This window comes from Haematobia irritans, chromosome 3 (assembly GCF_050003625.1).
Source record: "Haematobia irritans isolate KBUSLIRL chromosome 3, ASM5000362v1, whole genome shotgun sequence".
Classification (NCBI taxonomy): Eukaryota; Metazoa; Arthropoda; class Insecta; order Diptera; family Muscidae; genus Haematobia; species Haematobia irritans.
This window is the reverse complement of record NC_134399.1, coordinates 148,136,394-148,163,348: the sequence shown is the minus strand read 5'-3', so window position 1 is coordinate 148,163,348 and position 26,955 is coordinate 148,136,394. Positions and strand designations below refer to the sequence as shown.

General features: G+C 31.6%; 1 protein-coding gene and 1 long non-coding RNA gene across 3 annotated transcripts in view; one reads left to right on the top strand and one right to left on the bottom strand.

Annotated features, from left to right (window-relative positions):
• shakB (Innexin family member shaking B) overlaps positions 1-26,955 on the bottom strand; it is a 340,164-nt gene that overhangs the window by 19,106 nt on the left and 294,103 nt on the right. Inside the window, exon 2 of one of the 2 annotated variants that reach the window (XM_075300012.1) lies at positions 21,241-22,519. The exons of the other annotated variant lie outside the window; for it this stretch is intronic. Within the exon in view, the coding sequence (XP_075156127.1) occupies positions 21,241-21,600 (360 nt within the window). The 5' untranslated portion in view covers positions 21,601-22,519. The remainder of the gene's footprint in view (positions 1-21,240; positions 22,520-26,955) is intronic. 2 annotated transcript variants of the gene reach the window in all.
• LOC142229453 (uncharacterized) lies at positions 155-1,106 on the top strand. Its single transcript, XR_012720407.1, has 3 exons — positions 155-370; positions 448-802; positions 922-1,106. It is a non-coding gene; the product is annotated as an uncharacterized LOC142229453 (long non-coding RNA).

Here is a 26,955-nt window from a genome sequence, read left to right as displayed (position 1 = left end):
CACATAATATCTATGAATTATATGGGACAAACCATAATTAGCCCTGAAAATAATCTATGAATGGTTTCGTTATTCCCAAAGGTATTATAAACTCTCATAAATATGCATGCCATTAAACTTTGATATTTTCGGTTAAGGCTAATGCCGATCATATAGCAGATATGCCATCGTAAAAAAATGAAAATCTTTGTTTGCTTCGTTGATTTAATTGCCGAATAATCTCTTGGAACACAAGAATACAGAGCAAGCCATTCAAAAACCAACCCAGAAGCAAAACAAATATCAACTTTGCTCGAGATCAGTCAGTGGAAAAGTGGAAAACGATTAACACATATCGCAAATAGTAGCATGACAAAAAATATGACTGAAGGTGATAAATATCTGTTGATCCAGTCTCCCAAAAGTGACAAATTAATAATAACTTGTATCGTAAATTTTATCCAACAGGCCAACATACAAATGTGATGGTGACTGACGGGGAATTTTCGATTTCATGATAGACCATAATTTTGATGACTCGTTCAGTGTTAAGGATGGTTGATAAAAAGTGGTCGAGCTAGTTCTGTGGACAATGGGCAATGGACCTATTTTAACTACGTGATGTGGATCATTTTTTGTGAAATATTTTAATCCTTATAGTGTGGGCCGTTTATCGAGGATCAGACTTGTCAAAAGTTTGGGTCTCATACATTTTAATTTTTTCATTCCCTTTGCTCGTAAATAATCCATATGACTTAGCCTCAATTCACAATGTTAAATGAGACACGAGCATGGTCGATTTTATTATACTCTATATTTGACTGTAAGTATTTATATAATGTAGTGTGAATCATTGAATCACCTTCAAAATGTTATGCAATTATGGAAAAAATTAACCACTTCATGTTTAAATTGAACTAAATTGTATTCCATTTTTTTAAGGTTTTCAAATTATCACCATATTAAACACGATGGGGTGGATTGTTACTAGTTTGGAGAATTATCCAAAAAATATTTTCTGCTTTGGATAGCATTGAACTTTTTAGAACATTGTAATCTATACTAACATATAGTTTATAAAATTACAAAACAAAAATAAAATAACGCAAAAATAAATTTAAAAACAAGTATATACAGTAGTAAGTTCGGACGGGCCGAATCTTAAATACCCACCACCATGAGTCAAATATATCAGTTTCCTTTGAAAATTTCAGGGGGTTTGATGACAGATATTTTCCCAAGCATTCGGCACACCCCTTTATGGTCCTAGAATACCTCTAGATTTCCAATTTCAAGAAAATTTGATAAAAGCTACGGATTCTAGAAGCCCAAGAATTAAATCTGGAGATCGGTCTATATGGAGGCTATATCGAAACATGTTTCCATAATCACCATTTTCGGCACATGTCTTTATTTTCTTAGTATACCTCTAGATTTCCAATTTCAGGCAAATTGGGTAAAAACTACGGTATTTAGAAGCCCAAGAATTAACATCGGGAGATCGGTCTATATGAGGGCTATATCAAAACATGGTCCGATAATCACCATTTTCGGCGCATCTCTTTATTTTCCTAAAATACCTCTAGATTTCCAATTTCAGGCAAATTGGGTAAAAACTATAGATTCTAGAAGCCCAAGAATTAACATCGGGAGATCGGTCTATATGAGGGCTATATCAAAACATGGACCCATACTCACCATTTTCAGCACACGTCCTTAAGGTCCTAGAATACCTCTAGATTTCCAATTTCAGGCAAATTGGGTAAAAACTGCGGATATGGAAACCCAAGATGTAAAATCGGGAGATCGGTCTATATGGGGGCTATATCAAAACATGGACCGGTGCTCACCATTTTCGATACACGTCTTTATGGTCCTATAATACCTCTAGATTTCAAATTTCAGGCAAATTGGATAAAAACTACGGATTCTAGAAGCCCATGATGTAAAATCGGGAGATCGGTCTATATGGGAGATATATTAAAACATGGACCGATACCCACCATTTTCGGCACACCTCCTTAAGGTCCTAGAATACCTCTAGATTTCCGATTTTAGGCAAATTGGGTAAAAATTACGGATTCTAGAAGACCATGAACTAAAATCGAGAGATCGGTCTATATGCTGGCTATATCAAAATATGGACCGGTACTCACCATTTACGGCACACGTCTTTAGTCCTAAAGTTCCTCTAGATGTAAAATTTCAGGTTAATTGGATTAAAACTACGGATTCTAGAAGCCCAAGAAGTAAAATCTGGAGATCGGTCTATATGGTGGCTATATCAAAACATGGATCGATAGGCATAATTTTTGGTACACTGATGGTCCTAAAATACGTCTAGATTTCGAATTTCAGGCAAATTGGATAAAAACTAAAGTTGTTATTAACCCAAGACCCCAAATCGGGAGGTCGGTTTATATGGGGACTATGTCAAAACTTGGACTGATATAGCCCATCTTCGAACTTGACCTGCCTGCAAACAAAAGACGAATTTGTGTCAAATTTCAGGTCGATAGCGCCATTATTGAAGGCTGTAGCGTGATTACAACAGGCAGACAGACGGACAGACGGACATGCTTATATCGTCTTAGAATTTCTCCCTGATCAAGAATATATATACTTTATATAGTCGGAAATCGATATTTCGATGTGTTACAAACGGAATGACAAACTTATTATACCCCCGTCACCATTCTATGGTGGTGGGTATAAAAATATCTAATTTCCCCAGTTTCATTTCATATTTAGTTAAAAAAATTATTCGAAATTTAAAAACTGTGTTTTAGTTGCAAAGTTGTGATATGTAACTTAACTCTTAAAATGTAATTATTAAATTATTGTGTAAAATAAATTTATTCAAACAATCAATATAATATATATATATATATATATATATATATATATATATATATATATATATAATATATATATATATATATATATATATATATATATATATATATATATATATATATATATATATATATATATATATATATATATATATATATATATTATATATATATATATATAATATATATATATATATATATATATATATATATATATATATAATATATATATATATATATATATATATATATATATATATATATATATATATATAGATATATATATATAATTAAAAAATTAATTTCTTCCAATAGACAAAAGTTATTTTCAGCATCAATTTAACAACGGACAATTTTTATGTAGAATTCGAAACCCGTTTATAAAGGGTGATTGTATTGTTTTGGCACCACTGGTTTACACAGATGGCGTCTAGTGTTTTGTTTTACTGTCAAACATCTTCAGTTTGGCCTACAATTTAATCATGAATCTTATTACAAATGAACAACACTTTGCAAATTATCGATTTTTATTATAAAAAATTTTAAGTTCAACGTGCATCGAAAAATTGTGTTCAACAACGAAGCTCATCTTTTGGTTTAATGCGTATGTAAATAAGCAGAATTGTCGATTTTGGAGTGAAAAGCTGTCAAAAGCATTGAAAAAGATAAATTCATCCAGAAAGAGTCAAAGTTTGTTGCCGTTTATGGCTTGGTGGCATCATTGGACTGCACTTCCTCAAAGATGATGTGAATATAACGTAACTGTGAATGAGAAGCGCTACCGTGAGGCGATATCCAACCGTTTGTTGCCCAAAATGCAAGAGCTTTACTTGCATGACACAAGATGATGAAAAATGACGCATGCGTTACAATGGAGTTATTGAGAGGCGAATCGGTGAACATTTGCACGAAATGATCTTAAAATATTAAATTGTATGGACCCTACCGGAGTGAAATTCCGTACATAGGGTCGTGGGTTCAACCCCAGTTTCGACCGAACACTAAAAAGTTTTCAGCGGTGGATTGTCCCTCCTTAGTAATGCTGGTGACATTTATGAGTGTTTCAAGCTTCACTATGTAATTTCACCGCAGACTTGGGACTTGTCTTTAAAAATGAGGTCCCTCATCATTAGGCTAAATATAGAATCGGGCAGCACTCAGTGATAAGAGAGTAGTGGACCACGTGGGTATCACAATGGACTGAATAGTCTAAGGGCGTTTTCGTTTCGCAAAAAATATGTTGCCTTGGTGTTACAATAATTTTTTCCTCGTTGCATTTTCATAATTCATAATATTGTGAGGAATTCTGGACCCAAAAGCTATGACAGCGACCTTCATATTTTGCAATCAATTTCGAGAATGGGGTACCTTTTTTACCAATCGAAATCGCCATAAGTGTGCCTGGAATATCGGGCAGCTACCATATCTAACTAAACCTAACCCATGGATGGTACTATCGACTATAATAAAGATTTCATGCATTTTTCTGAATTGTACATATTGTTTTATAAATTTTCCTATAGCTCGTAAGAAATCATGATTCTATCTACAAAGCCTGCCCAAAATTTTATTACGAATTTGGATTTTATTGGTAAAACTATTAAGCCATTTGGTCGATTTCGCCCTTCACAATTTTTTTGGTTTCATATTTTTTTTTTTAAGTTCAAAATATAGTGATCTGAGTCATCAGATTTTAATCACCAATTGGTTCCATGTGGATCGTCTATGATCTCATAAAAGTGTAGGGTATTCATATTACACTGATGACACAGATCTCTTCAGTTTAAAATCGTCTCTATTTGGTAAAGTACTTAAGACCCCACTGATACTGTTTGTACGAAATTTAATTGCAAAAAAATAAAATCATAAAATTTTAGATGGCAAAAGTTGATTAAAAGCCATGCCACTTATTTATTTGGTGCCTCTTTGGCGTTTGCCTCCTTTTTCCCATAAAAAAAATCACACTAAAAATCTCTTAAGTTTTATTTTATCAAATGCGGTTAATACTTTTGGCATTGGCAACAAATTAAAATAAAATATTTTTCAGCATTTGCAAAAATCCAGCATATGGGAAAATATATTCGTCTGGGGGTTAAAAGTTCATTTGATTTATGCCAAGCAATATGTTCTGTATATTTGAAGACAGACGTATGTTACTCTCCTGCCAGAAGTGTTTCTAAAATAAATTTTAGAGGATTTCATTTATTGCCTAACCGAAAACAAAGTATTAAATAGTCATAAAAAATTTTACTTTCCAAAAATTATTAAGTCAATGCGTTTGCAGCGGTGTTGAGTAAACAAAATCAAACTTCGAAATTCCATGAATGTTTTTCAATATTTAATACTAATAACTATCCATAACAAAATGAAATGTTTGCATAGCTCATAGGTTTTCAGAAAGTGTCTATTAGAAAATTACAAAACCCAGTGTCAGAAAACGAAACAATAATTTGTATACCCCTGTTTCTGTATGTCGAACGACAACATAGTCGAGTGAAAAGCAGTCACTCGAATTCGAATCAATTTGGGTTTCTCTATTTTTGAAAGTTCATATCGTTTGTATGAGAGTACATTGATTATCAAAAATGAGTATTTTCAAATTTTTGGCCTGAGAATTGATTCAAATTCCAAAATTGTTTTTACTTTTTTCTTGACACTTATTGTATATGCTCGTTTGCTATTCGATGACAAAATATGAACCCTGTAGGAAATGTCAATAGTGAAACTGTAGTGACAAAAGTGGTGACTTTGAGACACTAAACCCCAGTCTTCCCAGTTCCTGACTTGCCTGTCGACATAGGGAAACCCAAATAATTTTTTTTTATTCTTCATGAAATTTTGTATAAATAATTTTGGGCAAATTCCACTATAAAATTTTTGGTTTCGCCCTAATTAATTTCACAAATATTTTTTTCTGTTGGTGAAACTAATCTAGCTATTTTTAAGAGGAAATTAAAAAATAATGTTAAAATAAAAATAAAAAAATTAATATTAAATTGTTTTCATATAAAGAAATTTTTTATGTTACCTATTGATTCACATTGTGGTGGAGTTTACTAAAGCTTTCTGTTATAGCACCATCGTATCGAGTTTCAACTCATGGTAGGGGCAAAAAGGTTTTCTGGAGAAAAATTGAATTCCTCAATTCTAATTCTCAAATTAGTTATGCGGGATTGACAACAAATGGAGACAATACTAAAACTATATTCATGTCATAACCTCATTCCATTGCTACCATCTTCAGGGCTATAGTCCCCTATTAGAATACAGTCGTAAATAGGTTTTCGAAATCTGGATGGGGGCTTAAATCTTCCCTCATAGACGTGTCTACGCTTATGGTCATTTTTCCGCAATGTAAATAACATAGTTTTTTTTCTGACTCGCAAAATATCAACTTTCGTCTACAAATTAGCATTTACGGAAAGCTGGCGAACAGCTTCTTCAAAGGCAACGTAGGAAAGGTTGTTTGCATGGCATATTTACTGCTGATCTATTACATCAATCCCAGATGGGGTCTACTGTGAGTTACTGCAACCGAGGAGCTTTGTATCGAATTCAGTTCATGCGTTTGGGCCGAATAATATTTGGAAAGGGACTACAAGATGATTTTGTTTTATTGTGCTAATAATGCTCGGTCACATGTTGCAAAACCCGTACAAACCATTGACAATACTTTGATCGATCAGTCTGTTACAATTCTTTTGGAATAATTTTTCAAGCATTTGCAAATATTCCGAATTTTTATAATCCAATAGCATCTAAAGAAATGAATGGGATCAGAATGGTGTAACATACTTAACCTACATATAAATTTCAGTGAAGATGATCAAAATGTAAATTACATCCAGATCAAAAGTTGGATCTGCGAACCATTTTTGGAAAACTTTTGTTTTGCTAGTGGGTTAGAAAAATGCACTGAGAATGAACTAAGTAGTCAGTATATTGCCATGGTTATCACGAAATTATTTTTCCAATATGAATATAAAACAATAATGTCGCTTTTGGTTGTCCATGAACCGCATTTTTGTACATAATGCTATAAACTTCATAATCTGTCCTTTGAACTTTAAAAGAAATACATTAAATTGTATCTTATAGTTCTTGTGATGACGACGGGGATTGATCTCATTAACCTTATCAATAGATACATGTGTGTATTATACCCATCCAACTTTAGTATTTATATTGCCAAGTAGAATGAGCTAAATGAACAATCGACAGATCATTGGACGTAAATTACTTTAGAATTTTTTATTGAAGTTAAGCATTAAAAATAAATATTTCTCATTAAAAAAAAAACAAGAGAATGCAAATTGGTTTGTCTTCCGATACCAGAAAAAGAATGTTCAGAATCGGTTTTTTACTTTTTTCTTGTTCAATTACTTTGTGGGTTTCAAAAATACATTTTGCACTTTTGCGATATGGCACACGCAAAATTATTGGCATCAATTCATAGATTTGGTCTGTGTAATTAATGTTGGCACTATGGGATATTACAAAAAAAAAAAAAAAAAAAAAAAAAAAAAAAAAAAAAACATTTCATAATATTAATAATAAGAGTTTTTTTTAGAGACATGTACTCATAGAAAAGATTCTTTCTTTAAAAGGAAATTTTAAACAAGCCGTTTCTAACATATCGAAATATTACTCTAAGATCCCATGAAGTATATAACATATATTGTAGGTCGTGGTGAAATTCTGAGTCAATCTAAGCATGTCCGTCTGTTGAAATCACGCTAACTTCCGAACGAAACAAGCTATCGACTTGAAACTTGGCATAAGTAGTTGTTGTTGATGTAGGTCGGATGGTATTGCAAATAAGCCATATTGGACCACTCTTACGTATAGCCCCCATATAAACCGACGCCCAGACTTGGCTTGGGGAGCATCTTAGAGAAGCAAATTTCCGATACCCAAATTTAAAGGAGCAAAATTCATCCGATCTGGCTGAAATTTGGTACATGGTATAAGTATATGGTCTCTAACAACCATGCAAAAATTGGTATATATCGATCCATAATTATATATAGCCCCCAAATAAATCGATCCACAGATTTTACCTCCGGAAACTCTTGGAGGAGCAAAATTCATCCGATTCGGTTAAAATTTGGTACGTGGTGTTAGTATGTGGTCTCTAACAACCTTGCCAAAATTGGTCCATATCGGTCTATACTTACATATAGCCGATCCCCAATCACACAAAAATTGGTCCATATCGGTTAATAATCATGGTTGCCACTCGAGCCAAAAATAATCTACCAACATTTTATTCCTATAGAAAATTTTGCCAAAATTTTATTTCTATAGAAAATTTTGCCAAAATTTTATTTCTATAGAAAATTTTGCCAAAATTTTATTTCTATAGAAAATTTTGCCAAAATTTTATTTCTATAGAAAATTTTGTCAACATTTTATTTGTATAGAAAATTTTGTCAAAATTTTATTTCTATAGAAAATTTTGTCAACATTTTATTTCTATAGAAAATTTTGCCAAAATTTTATTTCTATAGAAAATTTTGCCAAAATTTTATTTCTATAGAAAATTTTGTCAACATTTTATTTGTATAGAAAATTTTGTCAAAATTTTATTTCTATAGAAAATTTTGTCAACATTTTATTTCTATAGAAAATATTGTCAAAATTTTATTTCTATAGAAAATTTTGTCAAAATTTTATTTCTATAAAAAATTTTGTCAAAATTTTATTTCTGTAGAAAATTTTGTCAAAATTTTATTTCTATAGAAAATTTTGTCAAAATTTTATTTCTATGGAAAATTTCGTCAAAGTATTATTTTTATAGAAAATTTTGTCAACATATTGTTTTATAGAAAATTTTTTCAACATTTTATTTCTATAAAAAATTTTGTCAAAATTTTATTTCTATAGAAAATTTTGTCAAAATTTTCTTTCTATAGAAAATTTTGTTAAAATTTTATTTCAATAGAAACTTTTGTCAAAATTTTATTTCTGTAGAAAATTTTGTCAAAATTTTATTTCTATAGAAAATTTTTTCAAAATTTTATTTCTATAGAAAATTTTGTCAAAATTTTATTTTTATAGAAAATTTTGTCAAAATTTTATTTCTATAGAAAATTTGGCCAAAATTTTATTTCTATAGAAAATTTTGTCAAAATTTTATTTTTATAGAAAATTTTGTCAAAATTTTATTTCTATAGAAAATTTTGTCAAAATTTTATTTCTATAGAAAATGTTGTCAACATTTTATTGCAATAGAAAATGTTGCCAAAATATTATTTTCTTTAGAAAAAAGGCCGGTTAAATACGAATTATATTCGTATTTAACCGGCCTTTTTTTAGTTTAATACATAATACGTATGGACTAACTTACAATTTAGAAGACGATGTTAGGATATTTCAAGATAACTACCTTGCCATCGGCAAGTATTACCTCGACCCAAGTAATTCGATTGTGGATGACAGTCTTTAGTAGAAGTTTCTACACTGATCTAAATATTATCGTGAGGCCAAAGATTTATTGTTCTTAAAATACGAACGCAAATTTTGCTTAGCGTAGAAGACGCATTTCTCTAATATAAAATTTTTTCCTTGTCCAAAAGTCGATAAACTTTTCAATGAAGTCATATTGTCCTTATAATTAAGTGATTGAACTTAAAAATGAGTATCATAACATGAAAGAAAAGTTTTTTTTTTGGCTACGATTAACTTGACTTTAATAATTCAGAAAAATTCTTTAAAATTAATGAAATTATCTTTAAATTTGTTGTCTTTTTTGCATCTTGACTACAAAGCAAAAAATCGTTCAAAAATATATCATGATTTTCAACACTTTATTTTAAAGACGTTTTTTGCTTGAAACATAGCATAATTTCTACTGGAAGTCGTGTCCGAATTTGGAAAATAAATTTGTAGTTAACTTTTTTTAAAGGACTTTGATAGCATATGAAGAAAAAAGCTGAAAAAGCGAAAAATTAAAATTTGCTTCCTAGAGTCAAGTACACAAAATCCAAATTTAAAAGAGAATTGTGTCCTAAAAGTATCCTCCATTGAATTCTCCGCTTCTTTGGCTCGGAATCAATACCAAAATTGTTAAAGTAAATACAAAATCTTTGGAACCAGGTATGCTTTTTTCAGTGTACACAAGCCATGGTGGAAGGTACATAAGCTTCGGCCTGGCCGAACTTACGGCCGTGTATACTTGTTTGTTTTAAGTTTTCCTTATTGTTTTAAATGGAATCAAAGCTTCTTAGCAAATTTGAATCACTTCCGGATCAATTTTCATTGCTGTTTTGGCTATGCTGCGTTGTTCTTATATATTTTCCATATACATTATATATTTATATCCTCAGCATATATCTTGAATTTATGGGCTATAAATTTCTTATTCGCATTTTGACTATGATTTTCTTTTTGTCCCATATTTTTGACATCAAAATTTACAATTTTAGAAATTAGATTAGAAATTAGTTAGCTTTATAATCAATAGTTCATCCTTCCTTGCTAATTGGATTAAACAAAAGATTTAATCATAGGGAATTCCTTGAAATGTTGGCAATCATACCAAGTCAAAAAATAAAGAGATAGTTCATATTAATTTTTGCCAAAATTTTTCTCTTTTATTTAGTTGAGATCTTAGTTCCATAAAGAGAGTGAGAGAGCAAGAGAAAGAGAAAATGTGGACCATTTAAGAGTTTTTATATGTAGATTTACAGTTCTCTTCGATTAATAACCATGCTTTCGATTTAATGATATTGGCTATTAGCCAATTTTTTAACCATACATTTTGTCTGCTTCCGCATGATATTGTTTTGATTCTGTTTGGTTCATAGCCATTGCCGATACACAAAAAGAAGAAACAATCATATTTTTTAATTTTTGGTTATTGGGGGGCGATCTATTTTCCTCGCACGAGTTATTTTTCTACTCGTACGCTAAGCCTATGAAGACATATAAATAGGTAGCCTTTGATTTCCTACATGATATATTGCTTACTAATTATGTTTAGATTAATGTTGTGATAGTGATATCTTATACGTGATATGATTAGTCGGTTAATCGGTGTATGAGAAGTGAATATTTTGGTGGTGTCATACGAAATACGTGTGAAGTGGGGTTGGGGAACAAGGCCGGATCTTACGTACACTGAACAAAAATATTGCCGTGATGCCAAATACGAATGCAAATTTTGCTTAGCATAGACGACGCATTTTCTAATACAAACTTTTTTTCCTTACCCAAACTTTCCACTGAAGGTATTTTGTCCTTATAGTTAAGAGATTCGACTTAGAAATGGGTATCTTTACATGAAAGAAAATTTTGTTTGACTAAGGTCAACTTGGCTTTAATAATTCTGAAAAATTCTTCAAAGGCCATGAAATCGTCTTTAAATTTGTTGATTTTAGTGCTTATGGGGAACATTTGTGCAAGTGTAAACTATGCCCTACTTTGTGGCAAATTTTAATAAAATCGTGGGTAATTGGCTATATATGTGAAAATGACTGGATATATTCTAGCTATATAGAGACTTGATCGGATATCAATAAGGTTCATCCTTGTAAACTATGCAAGAAATATCATAAAGATCGGCTAACAATTTCGATTTTAATCTTTCGGGCAACATCTTTTCGGGTGGATAATATCCACCCACCAGTTTGTCTCAGAATTATACTCTGAGTATACCTAAGCATTTGCATCTGTATGTATGTTATTCCTTCAAAGTAAAAAACCGTTGTTTTTTTAATAGAAACAAAATTACAGATTTTTGTTTAATTTTTTTTTATATTAAAACAAAAATATTTATTCTTAATATTTTCAAAATAATTCATCTACATGTGTTACTCAGAAGCTATACCAGATAATATAAACACAAAATATTCTGGTGATAAATGCATCCATTGTATACACGGACATTTCAGTGTATACCCTCATTTATAAATATACATAATTTGTTATTAAATTATTAATACTCTCAGTGAAATCTTTAGTAAAACACACAAAGGGGATATGGATCGTAGTTTATGATTTTCTAAAATATATTGGCAAAATAATTAACACTATAACACTTTGTATTGAACGATTTAAATTGATAGTTGTAAACAATTTAGCTGACAATTCCCAATATTTATATTGTGTGGCATTACTTAAGTTTCTTTGTGGATAAATGGTATGGATGATGTGGAACAAAAATCTAAACAATCGTATAGATTGAAATCAAAATCATTTTTATGAAATATGTGTGATTTGTCTGCGACGAGTCATTAAGTTGTCAAATGTTAGCAGCATATGACAACAGTGGAACTTGTATAATTATTTTGCAATTTAAATACAAAAATGGGAAAATCGTATGGATTCCCATAAAGAAACGAATGCATTTTAATGCAATGCCTTAAAGTTGTAAAAATTTTAATTTTGTAATTGTTTGCCATTTTTTAACTGAAGTCAAAAATACTGACTTCACTGCTGCGTCTTAAAATTCATTACCTCTAAGCCAATTTTGTACCTCTTCCAGATCCAAAAAGAGCATTTTCACTATTTTTTGGCGACACTTTTATGCTGGGTATTTTATAGCAACCCTCTTTTTGTATAAAATAAAGTAATTCGAATAGGGTTGTTAGTGAGTGAGAAATTCGCCTATGTATCACATAAGCTCCGTTCGCGTACCCTGTGATTTTTGAAAAATTTTATTGAAAGTCGTTCGTTTACTCCAAAACGTAGTCAAAATAGAGCCAGAAAGCAGTATATGTAATGCCAACTGTTTTATGGTCATAAATAAATAAATACATTTCACAAAGTCGATTAAAATTGCTTTAAAAATATAATGCGTTTATTGTTTTAATTGGTTAAAAAAGCTGTAATTTTGTTCAAAATAAATTGGTACTGGAAGGCCAACTTTTACTAATTATAGCAAATGAATAAAATACATTCTTAATCTCTTGCATTTTGTACTGCATACTTTTATTGGAAAAGTACTCGCACAGACCTATTATACATTACCATCAATCTTCTAATATTTGAATAATTTCTAGATGAATTAAATATTCTTACAATATAAGTCTTGTAATTTTATTAGGTTCTAATCATTGTGATATTTTGCTTGCCAAATAGAACCCTTTTCAAGACTAAAGATTATCACAATGGACTGAATAGTCTAAGTGAGCCTGAAACTTAATCGGGCTGCCAATTTAACCTAAGACTAAGTATTCCATGCTAAATCCCTGATCGATTGAACTATTGAATCTATTTTCCAGGCCCCACTGTATAGAGGCCAACGCATAACACCCATAAATATATATTTTTAGATATCGTATATGCCCACCACGTCCATAGTCTATTATAATTCCTCCGATGACACTAACTTGAGAAACAGAGCGAAACAAAGAAACTACCACCCAACATATTCTACGCACACTGGGGCCGTCTCAACCAAATCATAGTGAGTGTGGAAAACCTAATTTTAGCCAGAAAGCATCATCATGTTTTCTCTATGTTTCAACGAATTTCAGAGTCTTCATTTGTTTTCTTCTCTCCAATCAAATGAGGGAGGAGAAGGTGATGATTTGCCTTCTTTTTGGCATTGCTTGCTGTGGAAAGGCAACAACAGAAAAATCTCCAAATTTATTTATTGTGTAATTCCCAAACGAAATTGTGACATTTTGAACTAGAAAACGTTTACAATGAGTGGGAGATTCCCTTGAGAAAAAAATCACAACAAATAATTTTGTGGGCAACATAGACCTGTGCGGACACCCTTGCATTCTTTATTTGTGTGGCCTTTCGTGTTGTGAGTTTTCTGATGCAGATCTCAACATCAACATGTGACACTCATAAATTGGGGATATAATATGCAAATTAAGGAACTAATGGGATTTGGATTAAATGATCTCTATATAATGGCTTGTTAAATAGACAACATGATCTTTGTTAAGTCAAAATTGGAGTTGATTTTGGTTGATAATATATGTGGCTGTATATTATATTGAAATAAGAACGAATGCGAATAGGTTTAGGGAAACGGTTGGGGCTTTTGGAGTACTTTATTTTTTTATGAAATAAATTTGGATACGAGGGTGGCTCGATAGTTTCTTTGCCTAATAGCCCGATGTAAGAGTATCGCAAGAGTAATTTATGGCAAATCAGTATATTCTGGTAAATGGCCGTTGTAGATATTTCAACCGTCTTTTAAACCACATTTGACAGCAGCAAATGAACATTTTCGATTGACCATTCCACTCTTGATTTGAGAAGATAAATCGAAATGCGAAATTAGGGACTGTTTTTAGAAGCAAAAAGTTGACCTACGGACTTTTGCAAAGATGGGAAAAGTTGAGGATCAGATTTGAAGCAATATGTATAAGGTAAAAGATACATCAGATACAATGTACACTGAAAAAAATATTGACCTAATATGGAAGATTATGCAACTTAAATTTTAGGAATCGAAATTTACCCAAAGTTAAGGAAAAAATTCTTTAAAATAATGACATTTTAGTTAAATGAAAGTTTATAATTCTTGCTTAAAAAAATTTTTTCATTAAATTTAGGACACAAATTTTGAAATTTTCTGTCTCTCTGCTGAAGCTGTAGACCTTTGCAGTAAGGCAAATTTTCCTCAAATAAAGAAAAACATTTTTAATTTAAAGAAATCATCTTTAACACAACTGACATATTGCATTTTTAAATTTAAGATAAAATCGCTTCAAATATAGGCTAAGACTTATTGTAAGGATTTGCATCTTTGGTTTAAAGTTTTTTTAGCATTAAGAAAACAGTTTTTACTTTGAAGTATTTGGCATAATTTGAATTTGAAATTGGAATTTGTTTGTACATAAATACTTTTATTAATATATCGCAAAAAGAGGATAAAAATTCGATGAATGAGATCAGTATCAAATTTTAATTTTATTTATCCTAGATTTTTATTTATCCTAGATTTAAAGTCCGTCTTTATTTTAAAGAAGCCGCAGCTTTGGCTCGGAATCAATACCAAAATCCTTAAGGGAAGGTCAAAATCTTTGGATCCAAGTAAACTTTTTTTTGAGTATAAGATATGACAATATCTATCTGTCTCAGTGTTGAGATCTGATCATTTTTCGGATCTGGTCAGATACGGTCATATCAACTTAGATCCTCAAATTTTTCATTATATTGAGAATCGGATATAATTATATATATTTCCATATATGACGAGATTTAACTAAATTATATCTAAGACATTAGTTCTAGGCTAATATTAAGATCAGATCTAATTCAATAGTAATTAGGTCGTAATTAATCGTATTAAATTAGATCTCTCAATTTGTACACGGGATGTTTGAGCTGCAGTTAAACCGGTTCGCGTTTTAGTTTTGTGTAATTGTTGAAAAACGCTGATAATATATTCACCGTATGAGGGATTCAATAAGGAAAGAAATATATGTTTTTAATATTTTTCGACTTTTATCTCTAAATAGAAACGTTTTGAAAAATACTAGCAAACATTTTGAAAAATACTAGCAAACATTTTGAAAAATACCTCGCAAATTTCACGTCTACCGGGAAATGGATCGTCAAAATTTTCACATATGTTTTTGGAAATTTCAATTATATTTATGCTCAGTAAAATTTAGAAAATTTAAATTTATTGCACAAACTTCGCCAAACAGAGTAATTTTACGATATATAACCTCAAAATAAATTCTTGTGACGTTAAAATTATGTCCATCTCTAGAAGAGTATTTTTGAATGTAAATTAAAATTGAATTGAATATGAAATAAAATAATTTAGTTACTAGAAATTTTGCAGAAAAATATGATGAAAATGGGCCAAAATAAAACAAATTCCAGCTTACTAAATTTAGAAATTAAAAAAATTTTGGATCAATTTTAGTCCGAGTGGACCAAAATGGCAACGCTGCTACGAACTGCTGTTCATCTACCGTCAGAGATAGTTTGGATTTCACATAGCCGTATTAAATTCGAAGTAACTAATAAATTAACGTCTGCGTGGTTGGCATTTTGCATACTCACACGTTGTACCTAAGTCCGATTTTTGCTACAAAAATTTTCACAGTTTGAACAATTTGAAAACGCGTTCCATTCAAACGTTTTTGCCTGGAAATTGCATTTAAGTAAAAAATTTCAAAATATTATTATAAAAAATTCTACAATACTTCCCATGGCTTAGGATATTGAAAATAGTTTTTCAAATCAAATCTAAGGATCCTGTTGGTGTTTTTGACATTTACTACGTTTTATACAGGTATATGACGTTTTCGACGTTTAAAATTTTGACAGTAGAAAACTCCAAAAATGCTAGTCGGACCATCTCTGTCCATTGTATTCTTGTGAGAAGATGATCCTGAATTTTTTTTCTTATTTCGGAGTTAATGTTAACGAATTGAACTGGTTCTGAGAAAGGTTTTAGAATTGAATCTATGACCCTCTTTCATTTCCGTGAACACCTCTTTTGAATTATAAAGTCCATTGTAGTTAAACCTTAATCAATTAGTGCCGCAAATCTATGTTTATGACAACGATAATAGAAATCCTTATTATTAACTTAGAATTCGACAAATTAACCTTCTTTCTTTTTTCGACTCAAGGGGATTTATCGTATTTTTATTGATGGTTTTTTTTTCAAAATCGATGACTCTTCTTTTTGAAAATCTATAGATATAGGAACATCGACATATATTACCCGAATTTAAATATGAATGTTTTAGGTCTCAGTTCAGAGAAGTTGGATGTCTACAATTTGACTGACTAATATCTGCAAAAATTAATCCAATTTTTCCATATCTAATATTCCTTTTCTTCTTTAGCCCAATTTATTAATGTTTCCCAGCTAATTTAGTGCATTTTTCGAACCATCAATTTCGGCTTATACAAAATTTTGAGACATTATCAGTATTGTCGTCAATAACTAAAAAAAAACATGAATTTTCACACACAGTCTTATTAGGATACCAAATGACTCATATTTCGTATATATTTGACATAATCAACAGATTTTCTCACTCTCTTTAATGTAGGGTGTCGCCAATATAATTATTTCACTAATGACGTACATGATTATAGGGCAATCATTAAGAAGAGAGAACATTTACATATACAAACAAGGGAATAGGCACACACTTGCTTAAATATCTTATAGTTATCCATAGCTCAAAATATATATGGATATTCAAATATGACCATAATATGGAAAATATATTAGTGTTTTAGACATTCAATGATAAATGATAAAATTGATCTATATGTTGGCCACAAACTGAAAAGGCGTCATCGGCTGACTAGCGATACTGGCCGGCTTTTTTTTGTCTTGCCATTGTCAAACGAAATCAATTTTCCCCACAAAAAAAAAAAAAAAACGTCTGTGACAATTATCTGTTGCTTTGGAAAATTTAAAAATAAACGAGAATGGTTCTTTTTCGATTTTAATACAAATTTACTTATTCTTTATTATTTTAATTTAAATAAAACATTTTAACGAGAAAATCTGGGGGATCTTTGCTATTTGTTAATTTTGCCTATGATATATGGTGAAAGATCATCTATGGTCACTGCCGCCTATGGGGATAATGATCATTTTAATCATTAGGATTTGACAGGTTTCAATTTCAAAATTTGTGTGATTTGATGGCATTTGTCATGCTTAAATATTTTAGCAATATCTCTCGTGTTGTTGTCATTTTTTGTGTGTTCGTTGACAATTTCTATAGCCACGTCGATGACCGTTGCTCTGTTGTTGGTAGGTTGTTAGTAATGATTTTGGTCGGTCTAATCATGGTGACACTGATGATCACACTGTTCATTGAGAATATGATCACAATGACAACAGTGACGTTTTAGTTCTCTATTCTACAGTAATATTCAAATGTGCGTGTGTGTGTATTTGCGATATTGTGTGGATTTTATATGTGTTATTTTAACAATGAATTGTCAAATGTTGATATGTGGGGTATTATTTTCTTTAGTAAAACATATGTCCAAAGGGACCTTGAATAAAAATACGCAATCAATGAAATGCTATTCTAAATACCATTAAATCATTAATGTAAGTCATCTAGGTTTTAAACAATGTAATAAAGATTAACAGAAATTAACAAACTAAGAAACCCACTGATTTATATGTATGTACGATACACTGAATCAAAATGTCTCCGTACAAGTGGGGTTTTCAAACAATCGATATATTTTCTATAATAATAGAAATAAAAACAAATATATACGGCCGTAAGTTCGGCCAGACCGAATCTTAATTACCGTCCACCATGGATGGCGTAGAAACTTCTACTAAAGACGGTCATCCACAATTAAATTACTTGGGTTTTGGTTGATGGCAAGGCATCTTAAAACTTCTTAACATCATCTTCTAAGTTGTAAGCTAGTCCGGGATATATAGTAGACAAAAGAAAGGTCGATTAAATACGTATATATTCAGTTCTTGACCGGTATATATAGGGAAGAAATAATTTCGAACCGATATAAACTTTTGTGCTGTAATTATAGAGTCAGAATTGAAATATGGGGGTCGCTTTATATGGGGGCTATATACAATTATGAACACGAGTGTACCAAAAATTGCAAATTTCTTACTGTTTGGTAGATTGGTAGAATTCTTGATGTTTTGGAAGATTTTGCAAAAATATTCCTCTCCAAATATGAAATGCTTCATAAATGCTTCATAAATCAAATTTTCTATAGAAATAAAAATTTGACAACATTTTTTATAGAAATAATAAGCTACACTTGTAGTTTAGTCAATGCATGGTTTTAAGCTGAAATCAAAAACAACAAAATGAAATAAAATAGAAAATATACTTATTGGCAGCTGGTTTCTTGGCAGCGGCGGCCTTTTTGGGTTTGACTGCTGCTGTTTTTGCATTGGGTGCTTTTGGTTTTGTGGCGGAGGCCTCGGCGGAGGCCTTGGCGGTGGTTTTTGCTGGTTTAGCTTTAACTGTACCGGTCTTTTTGGCAGTTTTAGTCTTAGCCTTTTCGGTCTTCTTCTTTTCGGCTGTCTTCTTAGCGGCAGAAGGTTTCTTTGCAGCAGCCTTCTTTTCTACACTGGCCTTTTTGGGTGCGGCAGCCTACTTTTTCTTATCACCATCCTTCAGGAGGCTCCGGAGGTCAAATTTAGGGATCGGTTTATATGGGGGTTATATATAATTATGAATCGATATAGACCAATTCTGGCATAGTTGTTAGAGACCATATACTAACACCAAGTACCAAATTTCAACCGTATCGGATGAAATTTGCTTCTCTTTGAGGATTCACAAGCCAAATCTGGGGACCGGTTTATATGGGGGCTATATATAATTATGGACCGATGTGAACCAATTTTTGCATGGTTTTTAGAGACCATATACCAACACCATGTACTAAATTTCAGCCAGATCGGATGAAATATGTTTCTCTGGGGTTCCGTTTATATAGGGGCTATACGTAAAAGTAAACCGATATGGCCCATTTGCAATACCATCCGACCTACATCGATAAAAACTACTTGTGCTAATTTTCAAGTCGATAGCTTGTTTCGTTCGGAAGTTAGCGTGATTTCAACAGATGGACAGACATGTTTAGATCGACTCAGGATTTCACCACGACCCAGAATATACATCCTTTATGGGGTCTTAGAGCAATATTTTGATGTGTTACAAACGAAATGACAAAGTTAATATACCCCCATCCTATGGATGAGGGTATAAAAAAACGAAACTACAATCAAAAGTAATAACATTCCATAGTGGAAAAAAATGGTGGAAAAAAAAATAAATCAATCCTGTTCCGCTAACATGTTCCGTTTTTCTATATCAAAAAATCTTTGTCCAAAATAACAAATCTTTCAGCTTCGATAATGCCTTCCATTGGCAAAGAAATTTATTGGTTGCCCTTGTTATCTGTATTTCGTCAAAAAATCTTAAATATACTCATGGAATAATAGTTGTGTCACAAGCCATGAGAAATTGCTCCATTTCAATTGTTATAGAAAATATACCGTTTTTATAAAAAATTAAGCGTGTATCCTAAGTCGTTTCACACATAGTGAGACATAATATATAATCGGGCAGTACTCATTGATAAGAGAGAGAATTTGAGCAATTGAAAATTCCAAAAAAAAAAAAAAAATACTCCTAAACAATATTTATAACGCATTTATTTATTTCAATTCGCCGACCCAGCGAAAAAGATCCTCGAAAAAAGTACTCTGAATCCCCAACTTGTGATCCGGAAGTAGTGTAAACTTGGATCTCCAAAGAATTTTACATGGGTCATATGACTGAAGTACTTCACTTTCGGATCCTTTGCATTGCTTTAGAAGATGTACCTTGGAAGTTAATTTCAATGAAGATATTTACAAAAAAACTAAAGAAAAATAGTTTTTGCCAATTTCACTTTTATTGTTATCAACCTGCTAATTATTTAATTTTTAAAATTTGAAAAAAACTTTTCGTTCCGACCAGGGATTGAACCAGGGTATGTTGGCCCCATAACAGAACGCCTTCGCACTCTTAGCCACCACCTCCATTGAAAACGAAGCGACGATACGTCAATTCAAATGTGATGGTAATATGACATCAAGGCATAACATTCTAACTACTTCTCGAGATGTTCTTTATAAGTGTGAATGGAAAATAAGGAACACAGGTTCAAATCTCACCAGCATTCATTTTGTTATCAAATATTTTTTCAAATTTTTTTTTTATTTTTCACATCGTTTTTATTTTGTTATTTTAGGCGTATATTTTGATAGATATATTTTTTCATTTAAAATCAATAAAAATATAAATTTAAATTTACAAACCTTCTTAAAAGAACTTGCATGGAAGCGGAAAGTCAATAGGTGCCGATTAAAATTCTCCCGGAGGTGAAATTTTTAATTTTATTTTCATTATTTTTTTTGTTGGTTGTTGTATAAAATTTAAATTTTTACTTTAAAGCTCCAAAGAACGTATTTTTCAAAAGAAGTGGAGTGAGGAGGATCCCCTTGTACTCTTAAAATGAAATGTTTTTGAAAAAACGATATTTTTTTTTGCTGGGGAACATAAGAATTGATCTCACGCTTACGTAAAAAAGCATTTTTTTATATTTTTTCGTCTTTATAAAATTTAATTGAACTTGTCCATTAACAACATTCGAATTTCCGATCGAGAAGAACTACAAAACAACTAAATATTTTTTTTATGATATATGATTTAAACAGGGAAATAAACATAAATACATAATTTCATCATAAAGAAACATATCTGACATTTAAAGAGCCTGCCATGATGTTATCTAAAGTCATTAAAATGCCTTAATGATCATTTATCATAAAAATGTCAAATTCCATAGGCAATGCTATATATATTCAATTCTTAAATGTTATTATAAAGAAGAATATTCAAAATTTAAAACTATATAGACGAAATCATATAGAAAGAGAAAAATATAGATGAGAACCCACCTGAAAAAATAGGCAAAAACACACCCATTGGTAGTATTTGTAATGTTTCTTCTCGTGCAAATCACCATCGGAATTTCCTATACCCGGATAGGGTACGGATATTCCCTGTTTCTTGTTAAAATAACTTTTGAGCGCATACGTGGAATGAATCCAACAGTATGTGTTGAGAACATCTTCTGGAATATCTTTGGTATGAACACAATCGATGGGATTACCGACATATTGGCGTGTGGTTATGATTAGGGAGAAGGACATCAATATCATCACAGTTATAGAATAATGCAAACGAAATACTGGTGAATCGGTTTTAACGTGACTGACCTTTATAAGGTTTTTCAATCCACGGAATATATCTAACATTGTTCGTAGATAAACGCACGTACACTTTTACACACACGCGATGAGGGATGAGAGTGTGAGAGTCGGGCCTTAGAGAACACAGCATGTACACTCTATTATTCCCTGTTTCTCTCTCTCACTCACTCACTCTCTGGTATTGTTCTTGTGCTAATGGATTTTGTTTTTGGATATTTGATTTTAAAAAGCTTCCTTTTATCAATTTAGAACTACAAGTCTTTTAGTTTTAGATTTTGTTGTGGATTATCGTTGTATTATCAAGGACATTGATAATTTCGGATACTTTCTCTTTTTAGGCACTTCCATAGTTAACTGTTGCAAACACAAATATTCGGTTTTAAATTTATTCGCATAGTCTCTGTGGTCGTTGTTACTTCGAAATGTTAATGCAGTTTTCGGGCATTTTTTCTTCTGATTCGTTGGATATGTCGCTGATTTTGTGTATTTCTCTAATTGCAAACAATTGAAATGGAATTTCAATATCGTATTCTTGTAGCTGTTGTCGTTGTGGTCGTCGTTGTTTATTATGTAAAAATTTGTTTGTTTGGATTTTATGGACTTTTGCATTTTAGAAAGATTTTTTTCTTTTGTGTTTGCTATTGTCGTCGTTGGTTTACTGCCGGTGCTGGGGAAATTGTTGGTTTTTGCCCAGTTTTTTTTTGCCACTTGGTATTTTGTAAAATTTGTCTATTTTCTACAAAATACCATTCATTGTAGTTTTTTTTCCCTGAATTTTTATATTTGTTGTTGCTTCCATATGAATTTCACATTTTTAATTGAGATTCTGTTCTCATTGATGACGCAGAAAATATGAAAATTGTATGGCACAAAATAAGTGTATAAGGCACTATAATGCTCGTTTATTTTTGCTATGTTTTGTTTGATTATCACATGGTTTCTAGTGATTTCATTTAGATGACCACTAATAGATTAAAATTTACATTATATATTATTTTGTATCACTGGCAATTGAATCAAATTGGAATATTATTATAACTAACGATAATATATAAATTTTATATTGTCGGAAATTATAATTAAAAAAAATCTATATGGCATTTTAGGTTTTGTTGTGATATTTACTTGTAAATACTTGTAAATACTTTCATATATATTTTAATTTAAAAATTGATATGACAAATAAAAAGGACCGAAATTAAGGGAATTGTTAAGAAAATGCTTCAACAATCTGTTTAGCAACATTTAAAAAATCTGAATATCTTCTAGTAAAGAAAGCTATTTTTGAAGTTTCTATAAACCTGATTGTAGCGTTTATTTTTTACAAGTATAACACTTGTAAATAATAAACGCCATCAATATATGAATCATTATGTTCTAATAGACATTATTCAAATTCACTAGGTTAGGTGGCAGCCCGATGTATCAGGCTCACTTAGACTATTCAGTCCATTGTGATACGACATTGGTGAACTTCTCTCTTATCACTGAGTGCTGCCCGATTCCATGTTAAGCTCAAAATTCACTATAAAACAAGTAAAGTCGGGCGGGGCCGACTATATTATACCCTGCACCACTTTGTAGATCTAAAATTTCGATACCATATCACATCCGTCAAATGTGTTGGGTGCTATATATAAAGGTTTGTCCCAAATACAGACAGAATTCGATAGACTTTTACAAAATCTATAGACTCAAAATTTATGTTGGCTAATGCACTAGGGTGGAAGACAACTTTAGTAAAAAAAATATGGGAAACATTTAAATCTGAAGCAATTTTAAGGAAACATCGCAAAAGTTTATTTATGATTTATCGCTCGATATATATGCATTAGAAGTTTAGGAAAATTTGAGTCATTTTTACAACTTTTCGACTAAGCAGTGGCGATTTAACAAGGAAAATGTTGGTATTTTGACCATTTTTGTCGAAATCAGAAAAACATATATATGGGAGCTATATCTAAATCTGAACCGATGTCAACCAAATTTGGCACGCATAGCTACAATGCTGATTCTACTCCCTGTACAATGCTAATTCTACTCCCTGTGCAAAATTTCAACTAAATCGGAGCAAAAAATTGGCCTCTGTGGGCAAATGAGTGTAAATCAGGCGAAAGCTATATATGGGAGCTATATCTAAATCTGAACCGATTTGGCTGATATTTTGTAAGTTTCTCGAGACTCATAAAATATTCGGATGTACGGAATTTGAGGAAGATCGGTTGATATACACGCCAATTATGACCAGATCGGTGAAAAATATATATGGCAGCTATATCTAAATCTGAACCGATTTTTTCCAAAATCAATAGGGATCGTCTTTGAGCCGAAACAGGACCCTATACCAAATTTTAGGACAATCGGACTAAAACTGCGAGCTGTACTTTGCACACAAAAATACATCAACAGACAGACAGACAGACGGACGGACATCGGTAAATCGATTCAGAATTTAATTCTAAGCCGATCCGTATACTAAAAGGTTGGTCTATGATTACTCCTTCTTGGCGTTACATACAAATGCACAAACTTATAATACCCTGTTCCACAGTATGGCGCAGGGCATAAATAGTGAAAATCATCTAGTCACTTTACTCTTCCACAATGAAATTGGATCAACGTTTTTGTTGATTAGGTTAGGGGGGTTACGTTGATTAGGACCCCCAAATTTGGCTTGCGATTGCTCTAAGAGAAACAAATTTCATCCGATCCGGCTAAAATTTGGTACATACTGTTAGAATATGGTCTCTAACAAGCATGCAAAAATTGGTCCACATCGGTCCATAATTATATATAGCCCCATATAAACCGAGCGGAACCTCTTGGAAGACCAAAATTCATCTGATTCAGTTGAAATTTGGTACGTGGTGTTAATATATGGCCTCAAACACCCATGAAAAAGTTGGTCGAAATTGGTCCATAATTATATATAGCCCCCATATAAACCGATCCCCAGATTTGACCTCCGGAGCCCCTTGGAAGAGCAAAATTCATCCGATTCGGTTGGAATTTGGTACGTGATGTTAGTATCCCAGTAAAAAAAAGCGTCGCCAAAAAAGTAGTAAAAATGATCTTGGATCCGGAAGTAGAGCAAAATTGACGCAGAAGCGATGAATTTAACACGGGCTTGTCATAGGACGAATGTCCACCGTTTCAACAGCCGTCGCACTGAATTTGCATCACTTCTTACTCTGTGATTCAAATTCAGTGTTTTGGATGTGAATTAAAAAATGTTGTCATATTTTGACAAATAAATAATTTTTAAATTTTTTTATAATTTTTAATGCAATCTAACGCTTGTCCGAAAGGTTTGAATTAAAATATTTTGAAAAATTCGCAATATTTCTTGAATGGATTTAGATTTTTTTTCGACAAAATTTCAATAATTTGGACCATTTTATTAAAGCTTACTCTGTTTTTAAACTTTATGAAACAAAAAAATTATATTTACCCATTAAAAATAAGAAAAAAGCGTCTTACAAATAATTGAATTAAAAGAACTTCTTGTGTAGTTGAAATAAAGAACATCTTTGGGAGTACATTTTTTGGAAGTGCTTTTAAAGTTGTGCCATTGGAAGAACTTCCAAATTTTTTTGATGGGATGTGGTATCCAACAACCATGCAGGAATTGTTTCATATCAGTCCATAATTATATAGCCCCCATATAAACCGTTCCCCAGATTTGACCTCCGGTGCCTATTGAAGAAGCCAAATTCATCCGATCTGGTTGAAATTTGGTACGTGGTGGTAGTATATGATATTTAACAACCAAAAGTGGTCCATATCAGTACATAATCATATATAGACCCCGTATAAACCGATCCCGAGATTTGGTTTTGGAGCCTCTTGGAGGAGCAAATTAGATCCGAGTAAATTGACATTTGGTACATTGTGCTAGTATATGGCCGCTAACTTTGTTCTAACTAAGTTCATATCGGTCTATAGTTATATATAGCCCTCAGATAAATCGATCCCCAATCACACAAAAATTGGTCCATATAAAGTTCATAATTGTATATAGCCCCTATATAAGCGACCCCCATATTTCAATTCTGGCTCTCTACGTACCGTGCAAATGTATAGACTTACCTATACATAACTGTTTGACTAATATATACCACGTATGGACTAACTCACAATTTAGAAAACAGTGTTAAGAAGTTTTAAGATACCACAACCCATGTAATTTAATTGTGGATGACAATCTTTCGTAGAAGTTTCTACGCAATCCATGGTGGAGGGTACATAAGATTCGGCCTGGACGAACTCACGGCCATATATACTTGTTTATTTTACATCCATAACACTGAATTTGGATCACAACTTAAGAAGTGAAGCACATTCAGTGCAACGGCTGTGGAAATGGTGGGTATCCGTCCTATGACAAGCCCATGTTAAATTCACCGCTTCTGCGCCAATTTTGCACCACTTCCGGATCCAAAAATCACATTTTCACTACTTTTTTGGCGACGCTTTTTTTTGCTGGGATGCTATGCAAAATTCTCATTCGTATTTTAAGGACACGGAATCTTTGGCCTCACGATAATGTTTTTATCAGTGCATATGACAAGTTCATACCAAAAACTATTCGTAGTTAAATTAACACTAAAAATAATTCATTGTCTTAAAGTATTTAAAAAAGTCTTTAAATTATAGAAAATTTTTGATTAATGAATTCAGTTACTAATACTTTTCGTAAAACTCATCCGGCAGACGGTTTTTTAACAACCATGCTGTATTGTTCTTTTATTTTAATTAATAATACTGAGTAATTGTATACACTAATATGTATTTTTGTTATGTTAAAATAAAATAAAGATCACTTGAATTGAATTGAAATAGTTTATTTATTTTTTTCGAAATGCTCCATAGCCCAATAGAATTTTCCTTTTTTTAAGTATTTTTCAAATATTTTATGCTCTAAACGTGGATATAAAGTTCAATGACCTTACTCATAAGTGCAATAAATTTTAAAGTTTGTTTCGGATTAACGGCAAGTTACCCTCAATTCAACAGAATTTTCTTTAATGTAACACAACGACATCATTGAAAAGATTGTCGACTTTTGGACAAGGAAAAACGCTTTATTAGGTTCGTACATGCACTGAAAAAAAAAACATACTCGGTTCCAAAGATTTTGTCTTTACTTTAAAAAATTTGGTATTGATTCCGAGCCAAAGAAGCGGAGAATACAAGTAAGGATACTTTTAAGACACAATTCTCTTTTAAATTTAGGTTTTGGGTACTTGCTACTAGGAAGCAAATTTTAATTTTTCGCTTTCTCAGCGTTTTTTCTTCATATGCTGTCAAAGGCCTTTAAAAACGAGTTAACGGCAACTTTATTTTCCAAATTAGGACTCTACTTCCAGTAGAAATTATGCTATGTTTGAAGTAAAAAAC